This window comes from Diprion similis, chromosome 6 (genome assembly GCF_021155765.1).
Source record: "Diprion similis isolate iyDipSimi1 chromosome 6, iyDipSimi1.1, whole genome shotgun sequence".
NCBI classification, from domain to species: Eukaryota; Metazoa; Arthropoda; class Insecta; order Hymenoptera; family Diprionidae; genus Diprion; species Diprion similis.
The window spans coordinates 14,548,301-14,572,572 of record NC_060110.1 but is presented as its reverse complement, the minus strand read 5'-3'; the positions used below and the strand labels follow the sequence as shown (position 1 = coordinate 14,572,572).

The 24,272-nt window shown below is 45.1% G+C and overlaps 2 protein-coding genes across 7 annotated transcripts in view; one reads left to right on the top strand and one right to left on the bottom strand.

The window, feature by feature from the left end:
* LOC124406498 (autophagy-related protein 16-1) overlaps positions 1-24,272 on the top strand; it is a 230,123-nt gene that overhangs the window by 105,363 nt on the left and 100,488 nt on the right. The window lies entirely within an intron of this gene.
* The window catches only part of LOC124406496, a 92,443-nt gene continuing 74,804 nt past the window's right edge, over positions 6,634-24,272 (bottom strand). For all 3 annotated transcript variants that reach the window (XM_046881925.1, XM_046881927.1, XM_046881926.1), the window contains exons 4-6: positions 11,676-12,012; positions 10,632-11,297; positions 6,634-7,935 (exon numbers count right to left, since the gene is read on the bottom strand). In XM_046881925.1, coding sequence (XP_046737881.1) covers positions 7,396-7,935; positions 10,632-11,297; positions 11,676-12,012 — 1,543 coding nt within the window. In that variant the 3' untranslated portion in view covers positions 6,634-7,395. The remainder of the gene's footprint in view (positions 7,936-10,631; positions 11,298-11,675; positions 12,013-24,272) is intronic.

The window sequence follows — 24,272 nt, the reverse complement described above, 5'->3', positions numbered from 1 at the left end:
TTCTAGATGACTATAGCTGCGACATTTAGATCGTGAAGAGAGATTGTTTCGATGAAGCAAGTACATAAAAGAGAGAATCCCTGACCTCGCCGTGTTGCGCGCGAAATGCAACTTTTACCCGGTTATCCGTACTATCCTGGTGCATCCGCTATTGTCTTCCAGGGAGCCAGTTTTCACCCTGACGACATGTGTGACGGTAGATCGGGAAGATAACGAGTACAGCAACGACGGAAGTCTGTGTGTACTTCAACAGCTGAAAAGAAATCGAAATTATTAGACTGCTTATCCTTCTTTGCGGAGGTGAACTTGATTTGTTGTTCAAAGTTTGCGGCTTGATGCACGCTGGGAATCTTACGTGTACCGCGAAGAGTTTGAACGTGAAATGGCAGGAATTTACCCGAGTTTCGCAGAAGCCTCGTGTTTATCAGCGTCCTGGAGTTCAAAGACGACATCCCGTAGTGCTCACCCTGCAGTTGCTCGGAAAATGGCAAGAAAGCGGAAGCGCTCGCGCGTGCTTTTGAAGACCGGGATGAAAATCGGAGAATGGAAGCAGGTATTATTTACTCCGCTTATCTACCGCCGTTCACGTTGGGAACAAGTGAAAACCGCCGCGATCTTCGATATCATAAAGGTTTCGTCGGGTTAGTTCGGGGGGCTCAACAAAAGGACACCACAGCACGTCGCTTCTTCGGCAAAAATAGCGAAACCGCGCGCGATCTTCGTCGCTAATTTCTTTTTCTTCGTTGGAAGTCCTCCCTCCTCTCCTTCTCTTCTTGACGCTGAAATCGATACTCGAGGCCCAAAAACGCGGGGACAACAACAAGAGACGGAGCTCGGGAAACCCCGGGAGAAAACTGAGCCACTGTTGTTCGGTTTTGCTTCCGCAACAACGCCGCACCTCGAGGTAATAGGCACGGTGCAGATCGAACGGAGGGTCCGAGGAGTGTTCGCGCGAATACTCGCTCGGCCGCCCCCTGGGAATGCGGGTCCACCTCCTCGAGAACAGCTCTCCTCTCAAACACTCCACAATCCACACTCCATGCACTCTCGTCTCGACGTGGCCGATACTTACCTGGGCCATTCCTGAACCTCGTCCCGCAGGATCGGGATCGCAGTTTGTCCAGCAGGAGACGGGAGTAAAGCTAGACAGTCGCGCAGTCACCCGGTGATCCAGGGTTAGCGAAGCTCGCAGACTCCTTGAGGCGATCGATCAACATTGGGAAGGTTAATAAATGTATAATTGCCTTCGGATAGACAGGCCGGGTGGTCAGGACGAGACGCGGAATTTGGCACCCTCGCCGAAAGCCCTCGGGAACTGTCGATCGTGCGGGTTTGCCTTTTGATAAATGGCTCCGCATTATACCTAAGACCTTCTCTCTGGCCTTCCAAGTCGCGCGACGTTGAGTGAATAATGACCACGCGATGTCACACTCCGTGTGGAAATTCGATCTAATAAATCCAATTTTCAATCACACGACAAAACGCATGGCATTACCCTTATACCCTGAGCAAATTCAGCCAGTAGGCACCAATTATAAATACAAACGGTTTGTCACCCATCCTGCTTTAGTTGTACTCGTATTTTGGACGTACGATGTCGAGTATGTTTCTGAAGTGAGTATTGCTCAGAGTATATACCAAACCGCGGATCAACCGCCGGATCTGCATTCAATATTTTACATTCTGTACGTAATATTTCAATGAAACGAGTGTTTAGAGAAAATACAACCAAATTAAAATATGATTTGTGCACCTTTGTACTACGTTGAATTCGAGGGATATTGCGTAATAAATTTCATATTGTGAACTATAATTGAATAATGAGCTCTACTCGTTTTTCAACGACAGGGACACAAATGCAACAGTAATAAATTGTCCTAGAACGAAACTCTCGGTACCTCTAGGATCTCGATTTCGACCCGATTAAGCTCGAGGTTTCGCTTCACTCATACGTAGGTGTACTGAAATTCGTGAAATCTATCCGTCTGGCCTATTGTACCAGCGAACACTACTGCTTTGACAGAGGGCCGGTTCATAGTTGTTGTTCTATTTGGAGACGAAGGGTCCGTTGGCTGTTGACGTTAGAGTGTCGGCGGATCTGTACGTTGTGCTGCACGCGACGTTGCTCCTTGGCACGTCACAGTCTGGCTCTGTTGAGTGCTGGCGAGCACGCCGACTAAAATGCCGTCTGATACGCGAATGTACAGAGTGTTTTCTGAAAGTATTTTACACTGGCGCCAGATTCGTCGTCGGAAAATCCGGAAAAGTCTGGTACGCGTGAAACCCGATGAATCTAGTTTGGGAGAGTGTTTTTCTTTTTTATTCCTGATGTTGGACTGCTTACGTATTTTTTAATTTTCACCTGAAAGGATCGGACGCATTTTTTTCTCGTTTCTTTATTTTCCTCAACTTCGAAGTAAGAAAACTTGCACACACCCTGCGGGTAGTGGAATCCCCTCTCTGCCAAGTTCGAGATCGAATAACTCACTGGTAAAAAGTTGCGCAATGTATTCTTCACGGAGTAGGTAGGTATACCTACGCGTTGAAGAGCTTTTATCAGCAAAGTAGCATGAAAGTATTGGAAATGATTTGTCGAACATTTTCTTCGCAGGATATCGATTGAAAAACCTCTCTTGTTGTTCATTGGATTAACGTCGTACGAAAGATGATCGACTATCCTCAGTTGCCGTCAGTTCCTCGCAAAACTGGATGGATCACTCAAGAAGGAATAAGGCAGCACTGAATCCGCTAGATACAATAAACGATTTGTCCTGCGTCGTGAATCTGAGAGACTCCTCGCGCGTCCCTCCACACCCTAAATCGCAAATGTTTCACCACTGAAACTTCAGTAACCGCGATAATCAGATAGTACAAGAGCCAAACCTCGTGCACGAGGACACTTCGCGGTGGAACGCGAAGATAGGGGACGACTCAGACGATGAGTTTCGATTACCTGGAGCGCATACCCGCACACAGGTACGTACGGGAAAGTAATAGCGACGGCTGAGCTTCTCTACAAGGAAAACTGCAGGCGCGAATGCGGTAACCATCGACCGAAAGCAGTCTCTGGGTAGTCTAGGAGCCCGTCGAAGACGGCGAAGCCACACTGCGTCTTGGTGTCTCCTAAGCCAACCGCCGTCGGCACCGAGCCATCGGCTCGTCACCACGATCTCCGGAAATACCAGGAACCTATCAAGACTTTTACGTCGACCAACTAGCATTCGCTGTTGCGGGTCGATAACCCTGTGGCGGTGGTATTCAGCCACTCGGCAGACTCTGGTGATATTTCTCCTCCTGTTGATATTGCCGCACACCAGGGACGTGTGAATCCCTCTATTCCCCCACCCTCCCCTCGTCGCACTCAACCCTATTTTCTCGCTCGCTATTCTGCTCTCTTGTCCGCTCTCTCGCTTTCTCGCTCTCTCGCCATCGCAGTCTCGCCCCTTGCCCGAACTGCTGAAAACATACTCACCCTTATACGAACAACCGGACTCGTACGTCGAAATGAGAACACCAGAACGATTTTCGCTTCGAAATTGATTCGTTCGCAGTGAAATTGGAGATGGATCGGGAGTCGTCGACCCGATGTCATTGGGAAAAGTTCATTAATTATATGGGCGCTGGAGAGATGCGACCTTAGTTCGGCCAATTATACCTCGGGGTATACGAGTTTCCCAAATCCTCGAGTCCTCGGCCGATCTATTTTATTTCCCTTATTTCCATCTATCACTATACATACGTATATATATACACACCTATTCATATACACGCCGGGTTGTAAAAATCCGAATCCCTCGCGAGTGGATTTTGCCCAACGTGCAAAAGCTCACGCCAAGAAGATATACGTGAACGTCTGGAATGCGGTGAAACGGGATTATAGTTATATGGTTATGGTGTTACAGGAAGTGTACAAGGGACGAAATAAGTTTTCAAACAAGCAAGACGATTTCTGAAATTCGTTAGAAAATGAGTTTATTTCGTTTTACCACATAGTATATAAACGCCATGGTACAATGCCCTGGTAATGGACACGCACGACGTTGATCGTTACTGCAGGAAACAACTCTGAAGTACTAAAAAAAACATGATAATCATAATAAATTTGAAAAGAAAAACACAAACAAAAACAATCATACAAAGTCACAATAATCATATGTATCTACTAATAAAGTTACCATTCATTTGATACGTCGTATAAATGTAATATTAAAACTGCTTTACGCGTATGGTGAAAAAATAAACGCGCGAGTGCGTGTATGTGTGTGTGTGAGATGTAAATAATAAATAAGCATGAGTACTCATGGTGCGACGCGATGTGGAGGCTCGGTCGCCGGGTCGGCTCTGTGCGTGACGGCTGTTGAGATGATTAAAATAGTTTAATCTGGTGGAGTTACACGAAAGTGGCTCTCCCGGAGTCGAAGGAGCAAGGTTGACGGGCCATGTGGACTGAGGGTGGGGGGACGGCAAAAGGGTGAGAGAATTAAAAAATTCACGGTTGTCATGGTACAGAGCAGACTCGGGTGTGTCCCAGCCTCCGCCAACTTGGACCAGCTAGGCGCGCACCTCAGGCTCGAGGACAAGCACCGACGTCTATATTCAGGCATTTGGCAATTACCTCTTACGTGTTATATCATATATATCATAGGCGTAGGGAGAGAGGTAATGCTCGGAAACATACTCACTATGAAAAGACTCAGTGGTATTCATGCAAACCTGTCGCCGCAGAGTCCAATTTGAGGAAAAATGGTCGTCCTCGAGCCTAATATTATATCTTTCGTCTTTCTTCGCCGTCTTTTCCGCTTTTTTTATCTCTTTCATTTTTCTCTTTCCTTTTTTTTCTCCTATTCTTTTCTATTTCGTGTTTTACCTTCACTTCTCCGCTACTCGTACACTCTTATACTGTTCATCTCGACTCCAACTCTCACGCTCACTATCTGCGACGAGACGAACTCTAACCTTGCACAGGTGACTGTGCTCGGATTTTTATACATCATCGTATTATGTTTTCATCGTTTACACGCGTATCACCAACTCGTTTAGTGCCGTTACGATCGTGATATGAATATTAATAATAATAATAAAGACAAATTGGAATATTTTTAATAATAACATTAATAATGGTATACTGATAAAAATGATGTGATAGCGTACGTATATAGTAATATATAGTACTCAGTAACATTAATCATAGTAGTAGTAGTAGCAGCAGCAGTAGTAGTAGTAGTAGTAGTAGTAGTAGTAGTAGTAGTAGTAGTAGTAATAGTAGTTATTACGACATAAATCAATATTCTTAGACAGTTTCCATTGAGTTGTATCGAACGCGCGTCAATGTAGCTATTATAATAATGCGGTTCGATCAAGTCGATGAAAAGTGTTAGGCGGTGCTTCTTCAGCCCCGCTCAGGCAATAGAAGACACGTGTATATTTAATGTATATTAGTATTGCAGTAGGCAGTATACGTGTGTGTCATGTACAAAATACTCAGATACGGAATAGGGTATACAGTGCACACTGTACTGTACATACACGTGTAAATTTTCAGCGTACAAACCCATTACGCGTGTTCAGCAGATACTGGCCCGCCAAACTCGTATAATTGGCACACCCTCTCACCACAAGCAGCAAACCGAGGGGGAAACGTGACACGTGATGGTCCCTCAGTTTCGGCGAAATTTATAAACCTTATCTTTATCTTCATCAACATTGAAATTCAATCACGCGGAACCGATCGCATTTTCGTCGTGACACCCGGACACTGTACTCCGACGGATCCAACTACAACACAACGAAGGTGGTTGGTGCTGGGCAAAATAACGCCACACACTTATTGGTAATCCGTGATCTTGTAATGATCGTAACTATGTTCACGTACGTCGTGCAGCTACGTACACGGCATGAAGACACGCGTATATAGCGGCGGAGGTATAGTAAAGGCCCCGGTTGTTGTTGGAGAAGTAACGGCAAGTACCTACGGTGGCAGTTGCCCACGTTGGAGCGAGTTCAGATTTATATGCTTGGCGCGAACGCGACGCCGCGACGTTGCTAAGGTCAACTCAAAGGAGGATGGGGTCACACGGTGAGCTCAAAGTGGCACACAGACGGTTCGGCGGATGGAGATATCCTTGATACGATCCAACTGGCCCAGTGGGCTGGGCCCTCTTGACCTCACCCGGATACCCAACCCCCCCTCGCGTGCTCGGCTCAGGCACAGGAGGAGATGCCGCCACAAGAGGCAATTAACCTTCTGCGCTGCCCTGCGCCCCTTTGCGCGCATGCACCCTCCGGTGTAACCCCTAGGTGCTGTATACTGCGTACTTCGCCACTCCCTTGATATCCCACTCTCGGCACATCTGCATAATCACGCTTGATTCCCGATGCTAATTAGAATCTGCGGTTCGTTGCAAATACACCGATATACCCCCATCATCTCCGACGTGATCCAGCTTCTGTAACGCGGACGTACATCGCGTTGGCCCGTCCTAGTGTGCGTCTCGACTCGTACGCGGCGGACGATTAAGTTAATGATAAATTGACGATAACGAGTCGTTCCCCGCTTCGTCTTTGCGCTCAAAACTTTTGTAGGTCTTTTCACCGCTGCAAAAGGTGTTGAAAGTCATTCAATACGATATTCATTCTGGTACTGTACGTTTATACATTACAAATTTGGCTCGAAACTGGGTGATTTTTTTTTATTTTGCCAATGGTGTAGGGTGATTCCTATCACTAAATTGAGTTGTCGATCCTCCATCATCTTCGTATAAATTCACCATTGACGGAAAAAGTGATCCTAATGACGAATCGTCGGTAAATACAAGCGTTCGCTGAATAAACACCGTTCTACTTTTCCATTTCTGAGGACTGGTATCAGCATCGAACTGATGGGTATGGGAAAGGAAGAAAAAACTGACAATTAACGTGGTGCCAGGCCGCGCACCCAAATAGTACTGCAGTTACGGTTCGTTACATAAGAATGCCTCGATACGTCAGCGTTGAAAAGACCTTAAAAATCGTTGGAAGTAGGCGGGCAACGACGCGTTATCCAGTATTCTCTGCAACTCGCTCCAAAGTGGTACCTATTACACGACGAAAAGCGATCTCGTTTCACGATATTATATCAGGCCCATTGTCCATTCGCGAGTAAATTTACTCGGGAACGAAGAATGAACGCGAATTACTTATTACTGTTCTTTTGTTCGAGCGGGACAATCTTTCTCGTCCCGTTCGGACAAAATCATCTATCCTGACCCTAATAATCTTCCGACGAATTATCGTCTCTCTATAGTTACTATTGCAAGTCTCGATATTCGCGTAACCAATGACATTCACAGGAAGGCAGCTACTGCTCGATAAGTAGGCGGTAAATCAATGGCGCATTTTAGTTCCATGCTCACCCCGTTAGAACCGGCGTGAATAACCAGCGTCGTAGAGCTTGCAAAGGCTGTCCGCACGTCCAGGGATGCCCGCGTGCATACCCGGCACCGAGACGGACACCGAGAGCGCTTCCTGGTGTTTCAGAATCTGTCGACGTCGCTGCCATGTGAAGGTCCACGCCGCTATGATGGCTATTTGAGCTATGAGGAATACCGTTCCGGCGACTATCGCTTCGCCCAGGTTGATGCAGATGCCGTTCACAGCCTCCGACTCGACGAAGATCGTGTCCTTCGTCGCCGTTGCGTTACCAGTTTTACCGTCCCGCTCGAACCCGAACTTATCGGTTATCTGGATCGACTGCACCACCAGGAGGTCGTCTCGCGACTGGGATGCTGCACGTCGGCGCCGACGACCGAATGAGATCACGGAACGCAGATCACCTGTCGATTCTTCCTGGTCGCACTGCACTGGCTCACAGCTCGGCATGCATGGGGTCACCAGGGCACGGAATTGTACCACTTCGGAACTCGGGAACTTGAAGGCGTCGAAATGGGATAAAAGAATCTGAAACAAAATCATTGCGATGTTGTTGGATGCTGGAAAATACCTTTCGTTAACATAACCGGATGGATAACAAGTACGGGCTTGTTTGAACGGCGATAACTCATCCTGTCAGATTTCAGGACGATACATGAATTTCGAACGGTCCATCTACCCTGAAATGTGATATTTACACGAACCCTCGAAAGTCAATCGATTTTGCAAATTACTCTGAAGCCAATCTACAGCGACACCCATCACGTATTCGACGGTAGCTCCTGCTTCTCGATAATCGTACCGGAAATTTGGCCTCTTCTTGTCAACTGGTGTGACGCAGCTCAGTTTCGAATGGGAATTAATTACGTGAGGGCATTTTGCGCGCAATCCGAACTCACCGGGGGAGTTTAATAGGTTGGCGGGTTTAGCTTATGTACATGTACAAAGTGTTTTAGAGTGAACTGCGAGGTAGACTGGCACCTCCGCCCCTATTTCACCGATGTCGATAATTCCATAAAGTTACATGAAGCACGAACATTCGTACTGCGTTGTTTTTTGTTTCACAGAAATTATTTACACCGTTCGAAAAAATACCACGTACTAAACGGTAACAGTTTCGTATTCTGTATTAATAATCTGCATCATATATCATACAGATTGCAAAATCGGAATATAAAGAAGCCGAAACACCAAGATATTTACTCGAAAACGATGTTGTATACGGCGTGACCACTTTTTACAGATATGAAGTCAAACCTAATTAGTCGAGCGAGTAACGGAGTTTTCGAATAATTTTAACCGTCGACTTACGGTACTTTTTACTCGGGTTGGTCTTACTTCGAGGAACGATGTTTGCCGCGAATATGAACCGCTTCGAAATGCATCCGGGTGACAAAAAAGTCTGTATGCATCGCGAACCAGTTTTTAATCTTAATTATTTTTGAAGACAGTTTTAATCTTTATTTATTCCTTTTGCGAGATGTGAGACAGATTTCTTGAAGTGCTAATCCGGACATGGATCGAAGAACACGGTCAATTTGCAAATGAGAACGAACAACTTGCAAGATCTTGTAAATTACTCCAACCTTCGCCGTAAACGATATTACTCACTTACGAAACTCATTTTTCACAGTACTCTTCTCTCATTCTCTCGCTCTCTTTCTCTCTCTTACTCCCCGAGTTACCACAATACCTAGGTGGATTTGTAGACACGTCCGTTTTCATTATACGCCCCTAACTTTTGAACCTTTTAGCCGATTCTGTCCACTTTTAAACTCAACCGAAATCCACGCAAGGCTGAGAAATGTTTCCAATTTCATTCAAACCGGTTGTAAAATGGGTGCTCTACGGTAAACGTGACACACATACCAGCCGAAACTTTTGCCGAATTTCTACCGGCGTAGTGATATTACAAGGTAAAGTATATTACGAGTTTTGCTGAAAAAATAAGAACGCGACAAGCCCGTGATGATAAATTAGTTTTCATGATTTAACCACCAATGAATTGCCATTCGATCATCCAGATGAAAGTAGAACAGAAAAACCTGACACGGAAGAATCGTGAAAAAAGTGCATCGTACGCGTGGTTTTATAGGTTCAACGAACCATGGAAACACACTCCCGCACACGGTAAAAACAGCCACGTTTTAAATCTGCAAAATGTCCGACGAGCTGTCAACGATTATATAAATTCCCTCTGTGTTTGCATGTGACTGTTATTACTTTCTAATAAAGCAATATTGCGACGTTCTTTGTGGTAAATGACGCGGAACGACGCTGCTAACGAGACGTTACACCCCGGCCGCGTCTCGCCGACTTTCATTGGCTGTTCCGCGGACGGTACAGATTATGTATACCATTTCTTTTGTCCTCTTTCATTTCATTCTCATTTGCCTTTACTTATTTCGTCCTATTGCTTTCGCTCATGGCGCGGCGTTCGCGTACGCTTGCGGCGAACCGAGCCACATTATCTTGCAAAATGACCAGATCTACGGCACCATCTATTAAACCAGTCCCATTGCAACCGGTAGCGTAGGTACTTCTGCCATTTATTAGGCTTCTTCAACGAATGCTATCTAAATCTTTCTGGGAAGTAAAATCTCCCCACCCCATTTCCTGAATGTTATATTCTCTGCGTTAGTAAGAGCTGCACTCACTCGTCTTCATCGTAATTAAATCTAGATGAAGTTCAGAGTAAATGTCTGAACGAAGAAGAAAAAAAAAAAAAATAATACGAAAACCTGCTTTCTATACATTCAGATGGCGAGAAATTTTTCCCGGATAACTTGCCAACGTAATTTACCTTCCACGCAATCTCTTTGGCCTCGTAAATTCGTTAGAACAATACGTAACCGCACGGTAATTTCGGTTTTTCTCTTCAACCGGCGCATTCCATCCACGTACCTATACACAGTGCATTACATATCCCGGTGCTTCTATTCTAGCCAGACCAATTTGCAACTAATTTTTTTTTTCAAATTGTTGGAACGCGGATAAGGTCAAAGAACGGTGAAACCGTTACATCGGAATTAGGATTTTCTGAACATTTGATGTGCACCCTATAATATACGCGAACAATTTTTCTTCACACAGTTTCATTTTGTAGTTTAAAAGGTTCCAAATCCTTCCCGCAGACCTTGAAGTAAGTCCGAGTTGTGAGACCGGATGGGTTTGAATGAGAAACAGTAATTCCTACAAGCGAATAATGTCTCTGCTGCGCTTACCTTGCCGGTGGTGGCTGACTTGTAGAGTGGACCCATGATCAAATGATCGGTAGGACATCCGCGTGCGTCGATAAGAACGATCTCGCTCGAGTCGACGCCGTCCATCGCAACCAATTCGCGAACGAAGATCTCGTACGGGCTGTTGGGGTTCAGTATCTGGAACTTGAGGGCCAGGGGGTCTCCAACCTCGGCAGAGCGCACGACGTCGTTTCCACTGCGATCGGTAATCTTCATCGCCACATTAGGCGAGTCGACGATCACCTCTTCCGATAGGGCGGGAGTGATCTCGCCGTGAACGCCGAGGTCAACCTCATTGGACACCGTCTTGTTGGTCAGGTCGTACAGACAGGTTATGGCTAGTCCAAGATCGGAACTTGTCACTATAGTGTCGTGGTGCTGGATGACAATGTCGTTCATGTATCTGCCCAGACCCTGTTGACGGATGTTGCATTCAAGGTCGTCGTAGGCCATGCGCAGCTCGAACTCGAGATCAGATTTCACGTCTTCGACACAAGAATTTGGGGAGCCTTTGGCGTAGATTTTACCGTTGAAAAGCTTGGTAGTCTGGATGTGGGCGACCATTTGACCGGCCTGGCAGTCTATCGTTACGTTGTAGCAGGAGCTCAATTCGTAGCTCGATCCTTCGGGTACGTCTAGGTAAGGTTCCTACGCAACAAAACAAGTGTTTTCAAATACTGCGGTCGTAAATAGAAAATTTACAAGATCGCTCCGAAGAATTCTATAAATTTGGCCGTAGTATGAAAATCAAATCAAATCGCAATCTGCAATGCCACATGAAGGGATAGATGCACAATACAAATTTGTCTCCTTTCCAAAATTACGGTCTACCTTGAAGTAGTTTTAAAATGGCGTCTTTTGATCAGAATGTAGGAGACCCTGAGCCACGGATTGATACGGCATCCAGTATACTGTACAAGAGCTTATACCAAGGAGGGATAGCATAACGAATGAAGTACCATCGCAGAGCTAATCTATGAGGCGCATCTGTGCGATGTGCTTGTCAGGTGTTAATCGAAGTCTTACCTGAATGTCGGTGAGGGTTGCGCGAGAGTGATGACTGAGGCGGCACACCATGTCACCGGTGTCACCGTAGTCGTAGGTGTGACAACGGAAAGGCGAATTGAGGCAAAGTTCACGACACTCGTCGGCCGACCCAACATCCTGGTAAACAGAATCTACCGTTTTCAGGATTCTACCGGTCAACTTCTTGAATTCGCAGAGCTTCATTGGCTCTTCAACGCAATGGTTTTCCAAATAGTCGAAGCCGTTTGCTGTTTGGAAGGAGCCGGAACCAGCGACAGTCAACCGGTCCATTTCGGAAAGCTCACAAGTCTTGGTGGAGTTCTCGTAGTTGGCAGACCTGCAACAATAAAACGAATTTCGAAGTTATAAATCGGTACTTCGTTAATACGAGTAACTTGCTGGTCTGTTTATTTTCTTCAGATACCGTCACGTGCTTAGAAGTTTTTAATTCATTGGCAAACGAAGTGTGAAAAAGGTACAACGGTAACGAACTACGATAATTGTAGATGCTGTTCATTCAGCTATTTCATAATTCAAATACAGATTTTCATTAGCATATCGCGATGTTGAAATCGATAGAGCTGTTCATGTCGAATTAACTCCGTTGTTTATAGACACAAAAAACGCGGTTAGGTTGGGTATCTGTGGATTATGTTAGAAGGCAATTAACCTAATGCTTTGTAAACGCAATCATCTCTGCGAACGTTAGTTACAGTCTTGTCGAAACCTGCGTTACAGGTTCTTTGGTTAGTTCCTTCCATTGCCCGTTTCATTCAAAGCGTGAGTTTCGACTCCACCCTTTCCATTGAAAATGGTGGTTTACTTCACGTGGTTTTAAGGCAGCGCGTGACCGCATAACAGGAGAGCGAAAAATATATACATGTATACATGTACACGTCTAGTCATCCGTAGACCTCACCATCTCACGCGTGATTAATCATGTTTCTAATTTTATGCGGTGCAACTTCTTATGCTCCTTTCGTCACAACGCCACCCGCTTCCTATCCCCGTAAAAGTTCTGGTCGTTGCTAAACCAAACTCTGAACGTCTTTGGAGAATAATTGAATTTGTTACCGCATAACGCGAGGTACTGACTGTACCGCTAATCTTATTCAAAGCGTTACTCTTTTTCCACCTATTCTTATGTAACCCGGTTCAAACAACAAAAATTAATAAATTGGCTAAGTAATAATTGTTAAGCATACTCTAAACCGCCTATCACAAACACAACTTTTTACGACGGTTAAGTAGAGGAAGAGATGCAAAGTTTCCGCTCTGCACATGCCAGAGGCAGGTATCATTTTCAGCGCTGGGTAAAAGAGAGTACAAAAAAAAAAATATTCTCTGGCAAAGTATTTCAAGCGAAGTCATTTTGTGTTACGACCTGGTTACAATTACAGGGCACGGACTCATACTGCAGCTACAGTTGGTGTTGACCGTTGTTTCACCCTTTAAATAATTTCGTAATAATAATTTCTTTCCATCATGTACGTGCACGAACTTCTACTTATATCTTTGTTAATGAAGAAAATTTTCCCGCCTATATCTCGGGCTTCTATATCGTTGGACAATGGAAATTTATTCTATCAAGCTTTATCGATTTTGGATTATATTCCTTGTATTACTTTTAATACCTGAATAATATTCATGGGCGTTCTTCGCTATGATTTCAATATTAAGATATTCTTGTCAGCGAAATTTAAGAATCACACAACTTCCGTTAATGTTGTCTTAAATTTCAAGTACCTCCGCTGAAATACATACACACAGGCACGTTCTCCTGTCAACTTTTACTTCCACACCCATTATCGAGGTTCCGTCTGATCCAGCGCTTTAAAGAGGAATTTTCAAAGCCACGCTCCGCTCGCGCGAACTTAATGAAATCTCCAAAGTGGTGTACCCAACCACTACACTTGCCTGCCAGTGTCTATAGACTCGTTATCCACCCTTTCCGACAACACGCCAAAATGAAGTGGAACCTGCAACCGGCACGACTCGATTTTCCCTGAATCACGTCAGGGTTACTTGAACCTTGCAAATGGCCCTAATTTTCATTTGTAAGAACTCGTGAAAATCACTGACATTAATACCTCCATACAGCTGTTTCACCTGATCCAGCTGGAAGTTTCTTCTATTTCAATCACACTCTGGCTGATTGTGATTGCCTTTCAAGTAAATGCTGTTACGAGTCTTATCATTGCAATTTTCATACTCATGCGCCTGCTATGTTTGCTCCCAGTGCGTGTCACTTGAGACCTTTCAATAAGAGTGACACATTGGAGCGGTGAATCCGTCTCCATCATCCGTTACCCAGAGTCAATGAAGCGTTGGATTTGGCACTAGAGCCGTTTCGAATTAGCCACCTTATCGGTTACTGGACCAAAGATGATGGACGACTACGGTTCCCTGGCTCTTTTCCTTCCTATAAGTTCCCTCTGTTTTCGGCGAAGAGTCTGTATTCATTTATTTGGTCGTAGCCTCGCGGAATGTCCTAAGTTCCAGTTTCCCCCGGAATTCAAGATTCTTATCTTACTTTTCAGTCAGATAATCGGATGGTTGACAATTCTACGTCCAAGTATTTCTCAGCCCTTAATGCATTTTGATTCCCTTCCCTAATAGGACGAAAGATACTCACCCGAAGCAAACTTGGAATAAATCCCGAGGGAAATTTTAACCTTCCTGGGCAGATGTTGAACGTAAAGTTAACTTTGTCCGGGCAATACCACCTCCAGACGCTTTACTTTTCTTTTTATCTTCCTCTATGTCTTCCTTTCTCTCTCTCTCTCTCTCTCTCTCTCTCTCTCTCTCTCTCTCTCTCTCTCTCTCTCTCTCTCTCTCTCTCTCTCTCTCTCTCTCTCTCCCGTATTTCTCGAGCTGTTTCCAACAAACGACGAGACAAAAAAGTGCCCGCGGATCAGCGAGGCAGTTGGAAAGAATTACAAGTGGCACCGCGGCACGATCGCGTCTCGAATGAATCTCAATTATTTCACTGCTCCCAGAGTACGTTTATACCTATGTGCTACTCCGACGTGTCTGATCTACTGCTACATGCAAGAACCAAGACACCATTTCCCGTAACTTGGTGTGAAATTGCGTGTGCGCGTGTATATAGGCTATTCAGATATCATTGCAACGTCACACGGAATTGCTCGAAAATATTTTGCTACATAAATATCAGGCAGAAAACTTAAAAACTCTGTAATGGCGCAAATCCTTGAGCGTCTTTTTTATTGAACAGCAAATAAAATGTTGATGAACACGCTAATGTAGTTTTCAGTTTCACAGACCTCTGTATCATTGCGGTCATCCACGGCACGAGTGTAATTATTCCCTTGGCAAATAAGTAGGAGTTGGATCTATACAAAAAAATTGAGTGTAGAGTACACAAGGCTCCGAAGGTAAACACGAGGTGTATAATTCGCGAGTATAATGGCGAGAGGGGAGAATGCGATGGTCATTGGCCTAGCTAGACGGATTACTGATCGCCTTGCTGATGAGTTTTTATTGAATTTTTTTTATTTCACTCAAGTTATCTTTACCGTTCCAACTGTCTCACCAATGTCTATTATTATGGCTTTGAATTTTCACTGTTTTTTTCTTAGTCCTTCAACTTTCTGATAATGAACAATCAATCGTATAATTACGCTCAGCTGCTGCCTTTCATTCATTTCAATGTATTTTATTCGAAGTCGGAGACCGTGATTCTGAAGATTACGAGTGCAAATTATACGGTCAATATCGATGATCTGACTAATTTGAATTACAAGTAATAATAATTTAGCAAACGTGATGAAGGAAGCTAAGATCTTGAAATAAATCGCACCCTTTTGAACTTTATCATACACGTGGCGCGTTTGCCGCTGGGGCACTGTGAAGCACTCAAAAACATGTTTGCAGTAGGATATAATGTAAGAAACGTAGCGTACATTACGGAACCTGTTATAAACTCGGGTAATGAGCCTCAATTAGCGAAGCGTAACAGCGTGCTATTACAGTAAATATCGCCTCTGTAGCAAAAAATTTTTATAGCTATAAATATGTGCGGCAGAAATTGGCGCGATTTGAGAAGAAGAAAGAGTATAGAAAGGAAGAGGATACAGATATGTATCAGGAGAATATTGATCTCAGAGTGACCTTAATTAACTATTAACTTGGTTACCAAAAACTATGGAAGTTTTGAAGAAAAGCTGTTATCTCGAGTTACGAAGTCAATTAAAGTTTGAAATTAATATTTTCTCAGCTTATTCGGCGTTGACTAAAACAACTCCTCCCTCCGGATTTAAACGTTAGTCAAATCTCTCCGCTTCAATCTTATTCGGTACAGCTCAACTCACGGCCTAACCTAATCTTGATACTTGAACTGGCCAGACTTGGTTCATTGTTAGACAAAATTAAAAGCGACGCAGGTATACGTATCTCGTTGCAAAAATGAGATGTCACGGGGATCAATTTACTTTTAGAAAAAAATATAATTCGGCAGAATTGTGGTCAGGGAATTGTGGACTGTCTCAGCCTACTACAATAAATTAATTACAACTTTCTAATTCAAAATATTAGCAACGAGACAGCCTATCTTTCCATCAAATGATACTGAAATCGTGTATGTTGCACACAATCTTATATATTCTCTCTTTGATCACAAGTATTACGGCAGTCCTTACGTGTTCCTTGTCGATCTTACAGTGAACGTAAAACCAAATCCTCAAACTCTATTAACATCAGGCTCGTGAACTTGGAAAAAGTTTGTGGAACAGGGTATGTGAGATTGCATGACACGAAATTGGTAGTAAGGAAGACTAGATAAGTCGATATTGTGCCTCTATTCGGTACTAAAAATCACGGTGAGATTTTCATAAGCTATAAAGAACACAGATTTTTAAACACGCCGCTCGTCCACACGAACAATGTGTTCAGTTTTGTATCTCCAGAAGTTTATCTTCCAATGTACGTACGTAATTGAGGATATAAAACTCAATGCAAAGGAACTCGGTCTTGTGTGGTTTTGTGTTCGTATTCTAGCTCTACCGTTCCTTAGAAAACATTCTTTTAGTAAAATAGTAAAATAGAAGTAAACCCGTGACTAGAAAAATGCAACAAAGAATCAACAATAACGGTCCAGCATAAGCCCCAGGAGTAAATCCGCCTCCTATTTCTCTTGCAATTTCGCGTCGCTTCCTTTTCGTTCAAACCTTCACCTCTTAGCGTGCATCGTCTCTAACCCGTGGATTCCATATTTTATCCGCACGGCTGGTACTCGCATTACACGTCGTGAGAGCCGGCGACTCTTCCCTGCAGTTTTCATGGTTTCGGTATAGTGCCCCTTTCCTCTCAACGTCATAATTTATGTATCATATACTTGCTTGTACCCGGTACACATACACCGATACGTATGCTCTATGCAATCCCGTGATGGATTGCACGCTCAGCTGCAGCTCCGACTGGGCGAGACGCCCGCCGAGTTCAAGTCTAAGCCGCAGACACTTTCCAGTCTACCATCCGCAGCAAGCAGGACTCGTAGGAGCCAGTCGACAGCCGCCAGAACCAGGAGCCGCCCTCCATCCCCTCGATAAATGGCTACAATTACCTACATGTGCCGATATATAACCGCGCGTGTCGACGTACAGCAACTCTAGTGGAAGAGAGCGCTCTTTCAACTTGCAATGTCCAGTAGTACGTCACTCAGTGGTCTGCGGCGCTATTCACAGTTTTGGTAATTGTCCCGAGGGACACGAGCCAGAGAAATGCAGTGGTAAGCGACACCTGGATGTTGTGACGGACGAGGTACGGGAGCGTAAAGAAAGTACTCGGGACCCAAAGAGTAAATCCTGCACATATCAATTCCACATGTATCGTGCAGCTCTATCGCCGCGTCTATTTTACTTAAAGATGGCTTTTTACCAAGCCTGGTTCAACCTTTAGCATGCAATTTTCCCGAAGAGATAAAAATCGGTTTCCATTCAGGAAGAATGGAACAATGGGTCTCACTTACGCGAAAACAAAAGATAATTTGACGATGCCGCCTGGAGTACATCACACCGCTTCATGAGTCCTTAAAGTTTGATGAGAGGCACTTTTCTCCATCAATCTCTGGGACTGATACTAAAATCGAGAATTCGTATAATCTTCGAACACTCCATGGTCCGGGAAGCGCTTCCCTGTTTCCGTTCCTGGGATCGTATATCCTTATTTCGTTCATCTCGCCTGACTGCTCTGAATTTGCCGATTGAACGCCATGGCTGAGTTAGTTAGAGGCAAGAGGACAAAAAAGGGAGAAAGTTCCGTTAAGGGTGGACCCTGTCCCAGGCAGTGAGGTCTCCTGCTCCAATCAAGCTCAAGCCGTCCGCTTTTATCATACCACTGGACGCAGTAACGATCGGGGCATTTAGCGTTCTATAACTGTCTCGCGAATCAGACTATGTGGGTAGCTCGAATGGGCTAGATCAGCACTCGTGATTAGACTGATCGAATCCCATTTTGCAGGGAAATAACGTGAAAACATTTTCACTTCTACGGCGTTGCAATCAATCGCTTATGTACTTGCATTCATATAACTGCACCGCATACGTACACCGATAGCTAGGTACTATGATCATTTAATCTCGCGTGCCTACTTAATTAATTAGTGCAGACCATCAGGCTAATTAATTATATCCATTGCGAATAGTCGATACGGCCGGTGATTGTGAATTAATTGACTATCGATCAATTTGCATAAATGCGAAGGATAAATAAACCTACAAAACCGCGCGGATAAAGATATAGAGCAAACGTAAAGACAAAACAACAAAGTGGCTATGAAAATTAATACGTACTCATACGTGAGAATGAATTATTAACTTCGTTCTCGATCTGGGCAATGATACATTGGCTTTCGGCTTACTCAAATTAACAGTGTTTCCTGGACATAAAAAACAGTCATCCATGCAAGGGTGGACTACGCTCAAGAAAATTGTCATTTTTTAGGATCAGAGTACCTATATTTTTTTTCTTTTTCTTTTTTTATTAAAGTTTTAGAATACTCTCAAATCTCCTTAGAAACGTATTATATTTTTATTTTTTACACTAATTTACACATATTTGTAACGACAGTGAAATTTAAACACCAATATCTACCGAGGCCTCGATATTTTATTTGTAAAATATTAGTGGGAAAGTAAATTTCAATTTATTTAACGATATCAACCAGCTATCTTGCGAAGTGCTATCTTGAAAATCAAAATTGTTAAAACTTTATCAGTTTGTTCCTGTGTAAGCCACATTAGTCGAGGATACTTTAAGGATTTAAAAGCTTCAGATAAACTGTACAATATGAGCCTTACTGCAAACGCTTTCAGTTTGATTGCACCGCCGACTTATGAAAGGCGACGTTTTAACCGAAAACACTTTGCGATATCAGACAACGGCTGTGATAAAATTACGCGATCAAAAGAAAAAAAAAATTCCTCCGAGCGAGATGCCAGTCCCTCAATCTCCCTGCCCATTTTATGCTCTTCCGTGACCTAATATGCCGTGGCGAGCCATTATGTGCTCGGAATTCGAAAACTCGCTGTGCTCTCGTTTCACCACCGTCTTTGCAGAAAAAATAGGAAGAAAAGGGTAGGAAAAACGTCCTTGAATCTTCTACGGACCAAGATCAAGCGAAACTTTCCCGTGATGCGAAGCCGACTAGAAACGGAACTGCCTCTCGGTAGGAGTGGCTGCTCTCAGTGTGTCACGATAACCCGTAATAACCAGCTGAATAACCCGGAATATAACCCACAATATAAGCTAAGAGTCAACCGGTGGCGGTACGCGCCCTAATATGCGGCCTACCCACGTGCATCGTTATAATACGGATATGTATTTACGTCCGAATGTGTGCGAATAATGGCAAGTATCTACGACTATTATACCACCGCCTGACACAGGTAACTCGAACAGGATGGGCAATGGCGACGGTAAAGAACTGGGCACGTTGCGGTAACGACGCGCTCGTCCAACTCTCTTTGAAAGCATCAAATCAAATCGGCTATGCTCAGGCTCAACATGCGTCCCCCTTATACTTTAAGCGAGCTCTGCAGAGGCTCCTTTGGTCCTTGGGAAGGAATTATGTAAATAGAATCGGAGAAAACGGTACGGCTATCACGCACGGCAGCGCGGTACCCGTGCCCGATCATGCGAACGCGTGGCCGTCGCGGCCGCACCGGATGTACATGTGTGGGTAGTACCCAGAAATGCACGGTACGCGTAGCAGGGTGAGCGGCCAAAGAGGGCAAAACGACGTCGCTTATCTCCTGCTTTACCTGCGATTCCCTCGTTCAGATTTACTCAGGAATCTCCGAGAACCATGAGGTAAATACGAAATGGCAATTCAACTGACGCATGCAGGAACAAAAAAATCCTGGCTAATCGGCGATCGTGCCGTCGACGGAGTTCCGAGATCCTCGTCCATGTTCACGTGTTCGTTGCCTTGTCTAGGGAGACGGTTTCAATCGTTATGATCATTACGGTGAAAAAGTAGCGTGAGGGTGTTTCATGCCGGAGTATAATGGTATAAATTCAGTGAACGCATGCCGCTGACTCCCGATGAAGCTTCGTATCGATGCGTATCTTTATAGTGTCAGATCGAAGAGACAGGACATAGAGCGTCGTCCGAGTATAACATACTCGACGTTAGTTGAAATTTTCCATGTACGAGAGATTTCGCCTGTCCGAAAGCGGCGAATAATACCTTCTTGCAATGCAAGCAATGCGTGACGTTCAATGTTGCAGGCGGAGTCGCCGCTGGTCGAAGAACGCGAGATGAATCCCTGCGATTACGTTCAGGCATAATCCGTCGCTAAGGACGAAGCGACCGCGCGGGGTCCTCGGTACGGACAAAGTACGGCAAAGTACAGCTGCGTTACAGCAGACGAGAGAGGCACTGCAGGGTACGATCGGTGTACGTGGCCCGTTCGGAGTTAACCCGCCCGTTGCACGCCGACTAATGCTCGTTATCTGGACGTGCCGGCTATCTAATGGTCCTCGGTAATGGCTAACCAACGATATATTGTCCGTCCTCGCAAAGCGCTAACTTGGTCCCCAATCTCCGCATTATTCCCAAGTTATTTGAGCCGGCGCGACGGGACGGGACGCGGCGATCCTCGCTGACTGGTGTCCGACTCCTTGCCAGGACTCGCCGGTGATGCCGGGTTGGCTTTTCTTTGACGGCGGTGCTGCAGCGCGGAAACGCCGCGGACACAATACCTGGATATAAACATGCGGTAGCAAGGATCTGACGGGCTGCGGGAGGACCTGTCTCGCCGCCTAAGCACACAGTAATCTTCCTTCCTCGGTGTGTGGCTGCGGTTGGTGACATTCTGCGTAACGCAATGCCACAACACATCCGTTATCGCGGTCCATGTATACACGCGCTCGTAACTCACTCCATCGTCTTGTAAAGTTTCGCTACCGCCGTTAGTGCTCAAACGTATGCGTGTACATACGTACGAGGGGATTCTCCATTATAATAGGAGCGAATTTATCACCCGACCGGCACCACCCGGCCTTTACTCGGTGGTGCGGTCGCACCGTGTATCTATAATCCTCGAGACGACGATACCCACGTCGCAATCTGGATACCACTCCCGGTGTCATTTATAGTTACGGCTAGTTACGCTCGCTCTGTCTGCGGTCCCAACGCAACGTACGCCATGCCCATATCCATCGCTTTAACGAACTTACCGGTAACTTATATCCCCCGGTACCTACTCTCTCCCTGCGTTTCACTCTGTACACCATCGACAATCAAATAGTTACGTATTTTTCAACGCGAGCCGTATTTCCCGCCCAACAAGGAGTGCTCGGCTTCGTTTCGCCGCTTTCTGCATCGCGCAACGCCAATTCGCCAAATGGTAGGTACTTATTAACGATAAGGTAGACCGGTGCGAGACAAAAGGTTCTCTTAGTCAGTCGGTCTTAAATGGAGAAAAACAAAGACCTATCAATTACCCGCCTCGGAAATGATAAGTAATTTAGTGTACATCCTGCGCTCGTCGATACGTATCAAAGATAATAACTAATAATTGGATACGCCGGGGATATTATGTTGTATATCACTATATTCGCTGTATAGACGCGACTGACAACTCAGTCTCTCTCTCCCCCTGGGAGCACCGCGGCGTGCAGGATCTTCGATCGAGAAACAAACACAGACGCGAGAACGTTGAGAGATGAAAAGAGTGCGGGGACATAATTACCCGATCACGCCATGCCGCGGCACCACGGCTCCCTATATCACTGTATTGACAGCAAAATATCGTAGCGAATAAACTTTCCTCTAAAATTAACGCGCTGCTTAAGTGGCCACTCCGTATCTAATCACTGATTCGCGGTGTAATTATATCCGCAGTTGAAAATACAACGTGTATTATATTAATAACGAACGGCCCAGTACTTTCCGGAGATTTTACGTCTCGCAAAAATTTATCGATACACGTATGATACACAGGCGCTGCGTTCCTAAGTGCACCCTCTTCCTTCCACTGGCAAAATTCCCAGAGGAGATCGCGGCGTTCAAGAGCCGTTTATATACAGCAAAGAATTTGAAACGCCGTCTCTGCGGAACAACCTGTACGTGTGCGCACATATAATTGCCGGCGAACAGCGCTAATGCAACCTTTTTACAAGCTCTGAAAAATTCAAGCAGTGCTAAGTCGGTTCATTACATTCTTCGAAGTCCGCTGTACCCACACTCACCCACCCACACAAATCGCAAATCTATTCACGGACATAGGGACGAAGCTTCGTTCGCTGGCGATTGGCTAACTTATGCATTTGTTATGTCTACGCCGGCGAAACGCTCGAACCTCGAGCGAATAACGCGCTCCGTTCAATTCTCTGAAGAGGTCTCGCGAATCGTCTAATCTCCGAATAGTCTGGAGGTGAAGAGAAAAAAAAACGAAAGAAGAAAAACAACGTTCGAATAAGAAAAATATATCGAATTAATTTAAACAGAATTGGAAGAGGAGGACGGACCATAACAAAGACCGATAAAAACAGCGCTTGGATCGATCCATTAGCCGATACCAATCTATTGTCTACGAGGTACTATTTCACGGTACTCCGGCCGATCATTCGCTGGCTTTTCTTGCACGTGAGAGCTTACTGTACAATAGCGCCACGTACCTAAAACGTTCTCGCGGTTCGCAATATCTCGGACAAGAAGAATTTCGCCCCCGGTCTCTTGGCTCAGATGATATCATTGTAGCGACTCTCAGCTATCATTACCCACTTTTATTGCGGTACTTATGTACAAGATTGGACCAGCCGTAGGTGCTTTGACGCAACTTCGAGCGCTCCGAAAGCTTGATCTCTCTCAAACGTTTTCCAACATTCGCGCGTAATTGCAAGTATACCGTGTATACGGTGAAACGAGTTTTCGTACAGTCCTGAATGTGATTTTTATTCTCATATGTTCGTATTTTCCCATCATTTAGTCTACATAAAATTCGAAATCAGTTATTTTTTATATCTTTGTTTTTCTGTCTCGATTTAGTACGTTGGTATTCCTATTCGAGATTTTCTTAGACTTACAGGGAAGCAAACTGTTTCTCCCAAGATCACAAATATCTTATTTTTCAATCCAATTTCATCTCGCCACTTGGGATGTAACGAATATGAAAAGCAAAATGTTAAACAATATTGAATACTAATTCTTTATGTCAGCCGCATACACTGAGACCGCATCAACTATTGTGAAAAATCCAAATGCCAAAGTACATAATCGCTACAATCGTCAAGTCACAATTACTATAAAAATTACTTCTTCTACGAGTTCTTCCCGCGTCGTATAGGCCCAAGTTTAGGGTTTTGACGCGCCGTTTCGTGCATCCCTCGACTGAAGACCGACGGTAAATCGTCGTTTAGCGGTATGAAATAAATACAGAAAATGGTGTGGCGTAAACACCGTAAGACACACGTCCCATCCTAGTGGGAGAAATTTGTTTGCTTTATCGATCAGACGAAATTAGCCCGGGGGTCTTAACCAGTGTAACACGCGACTCGTGCACGGGTCGTGTCGCCCCAGGTGTTTCCATTTTCTACCGGGTATAACGAGCACTCAAGTGGCGAGGTGTCGGGAATTAATATCGCCGGGTGTGTTACGTCACTGGCATCGCCGATATGGATCCGCGGTCACGCTTCGCCCCCGCTGCCCCCCGCCCTTCCCTCGATCCATATAATTTCTGGTCCTTTGCGTAACTTATACCGCGATCATCGATGGCGACGTGGAAGTGAAATCCCCCCTCCACCCCGGGTATATCCTAAGGCTTCTCACTCGGGTGAGAACCGAGCCACCGTGACTCAAGGAGGAGTTTTCCAACTCGTTTGGAGCTCACAATCAGCAATGGGCGACTAGCGCAGCCACCCTGCGAAGTGAGCTTGCGGCCGGCGTTAGCGGTTGTTGATATCATAATGCGCGATGCCGGCGCCGCAATACTCCTCCGCCCAACAAAACCGCAGTTGTTTTGCCATTTTTACATCAAACGGAGATCGCCTCATCCTCCCAGCTTTTCTTCGCTGCACGTTGCAGAGATATCCCAGGAGACCGACCGAGCGTCGAACCCGGCAGCGGATCGT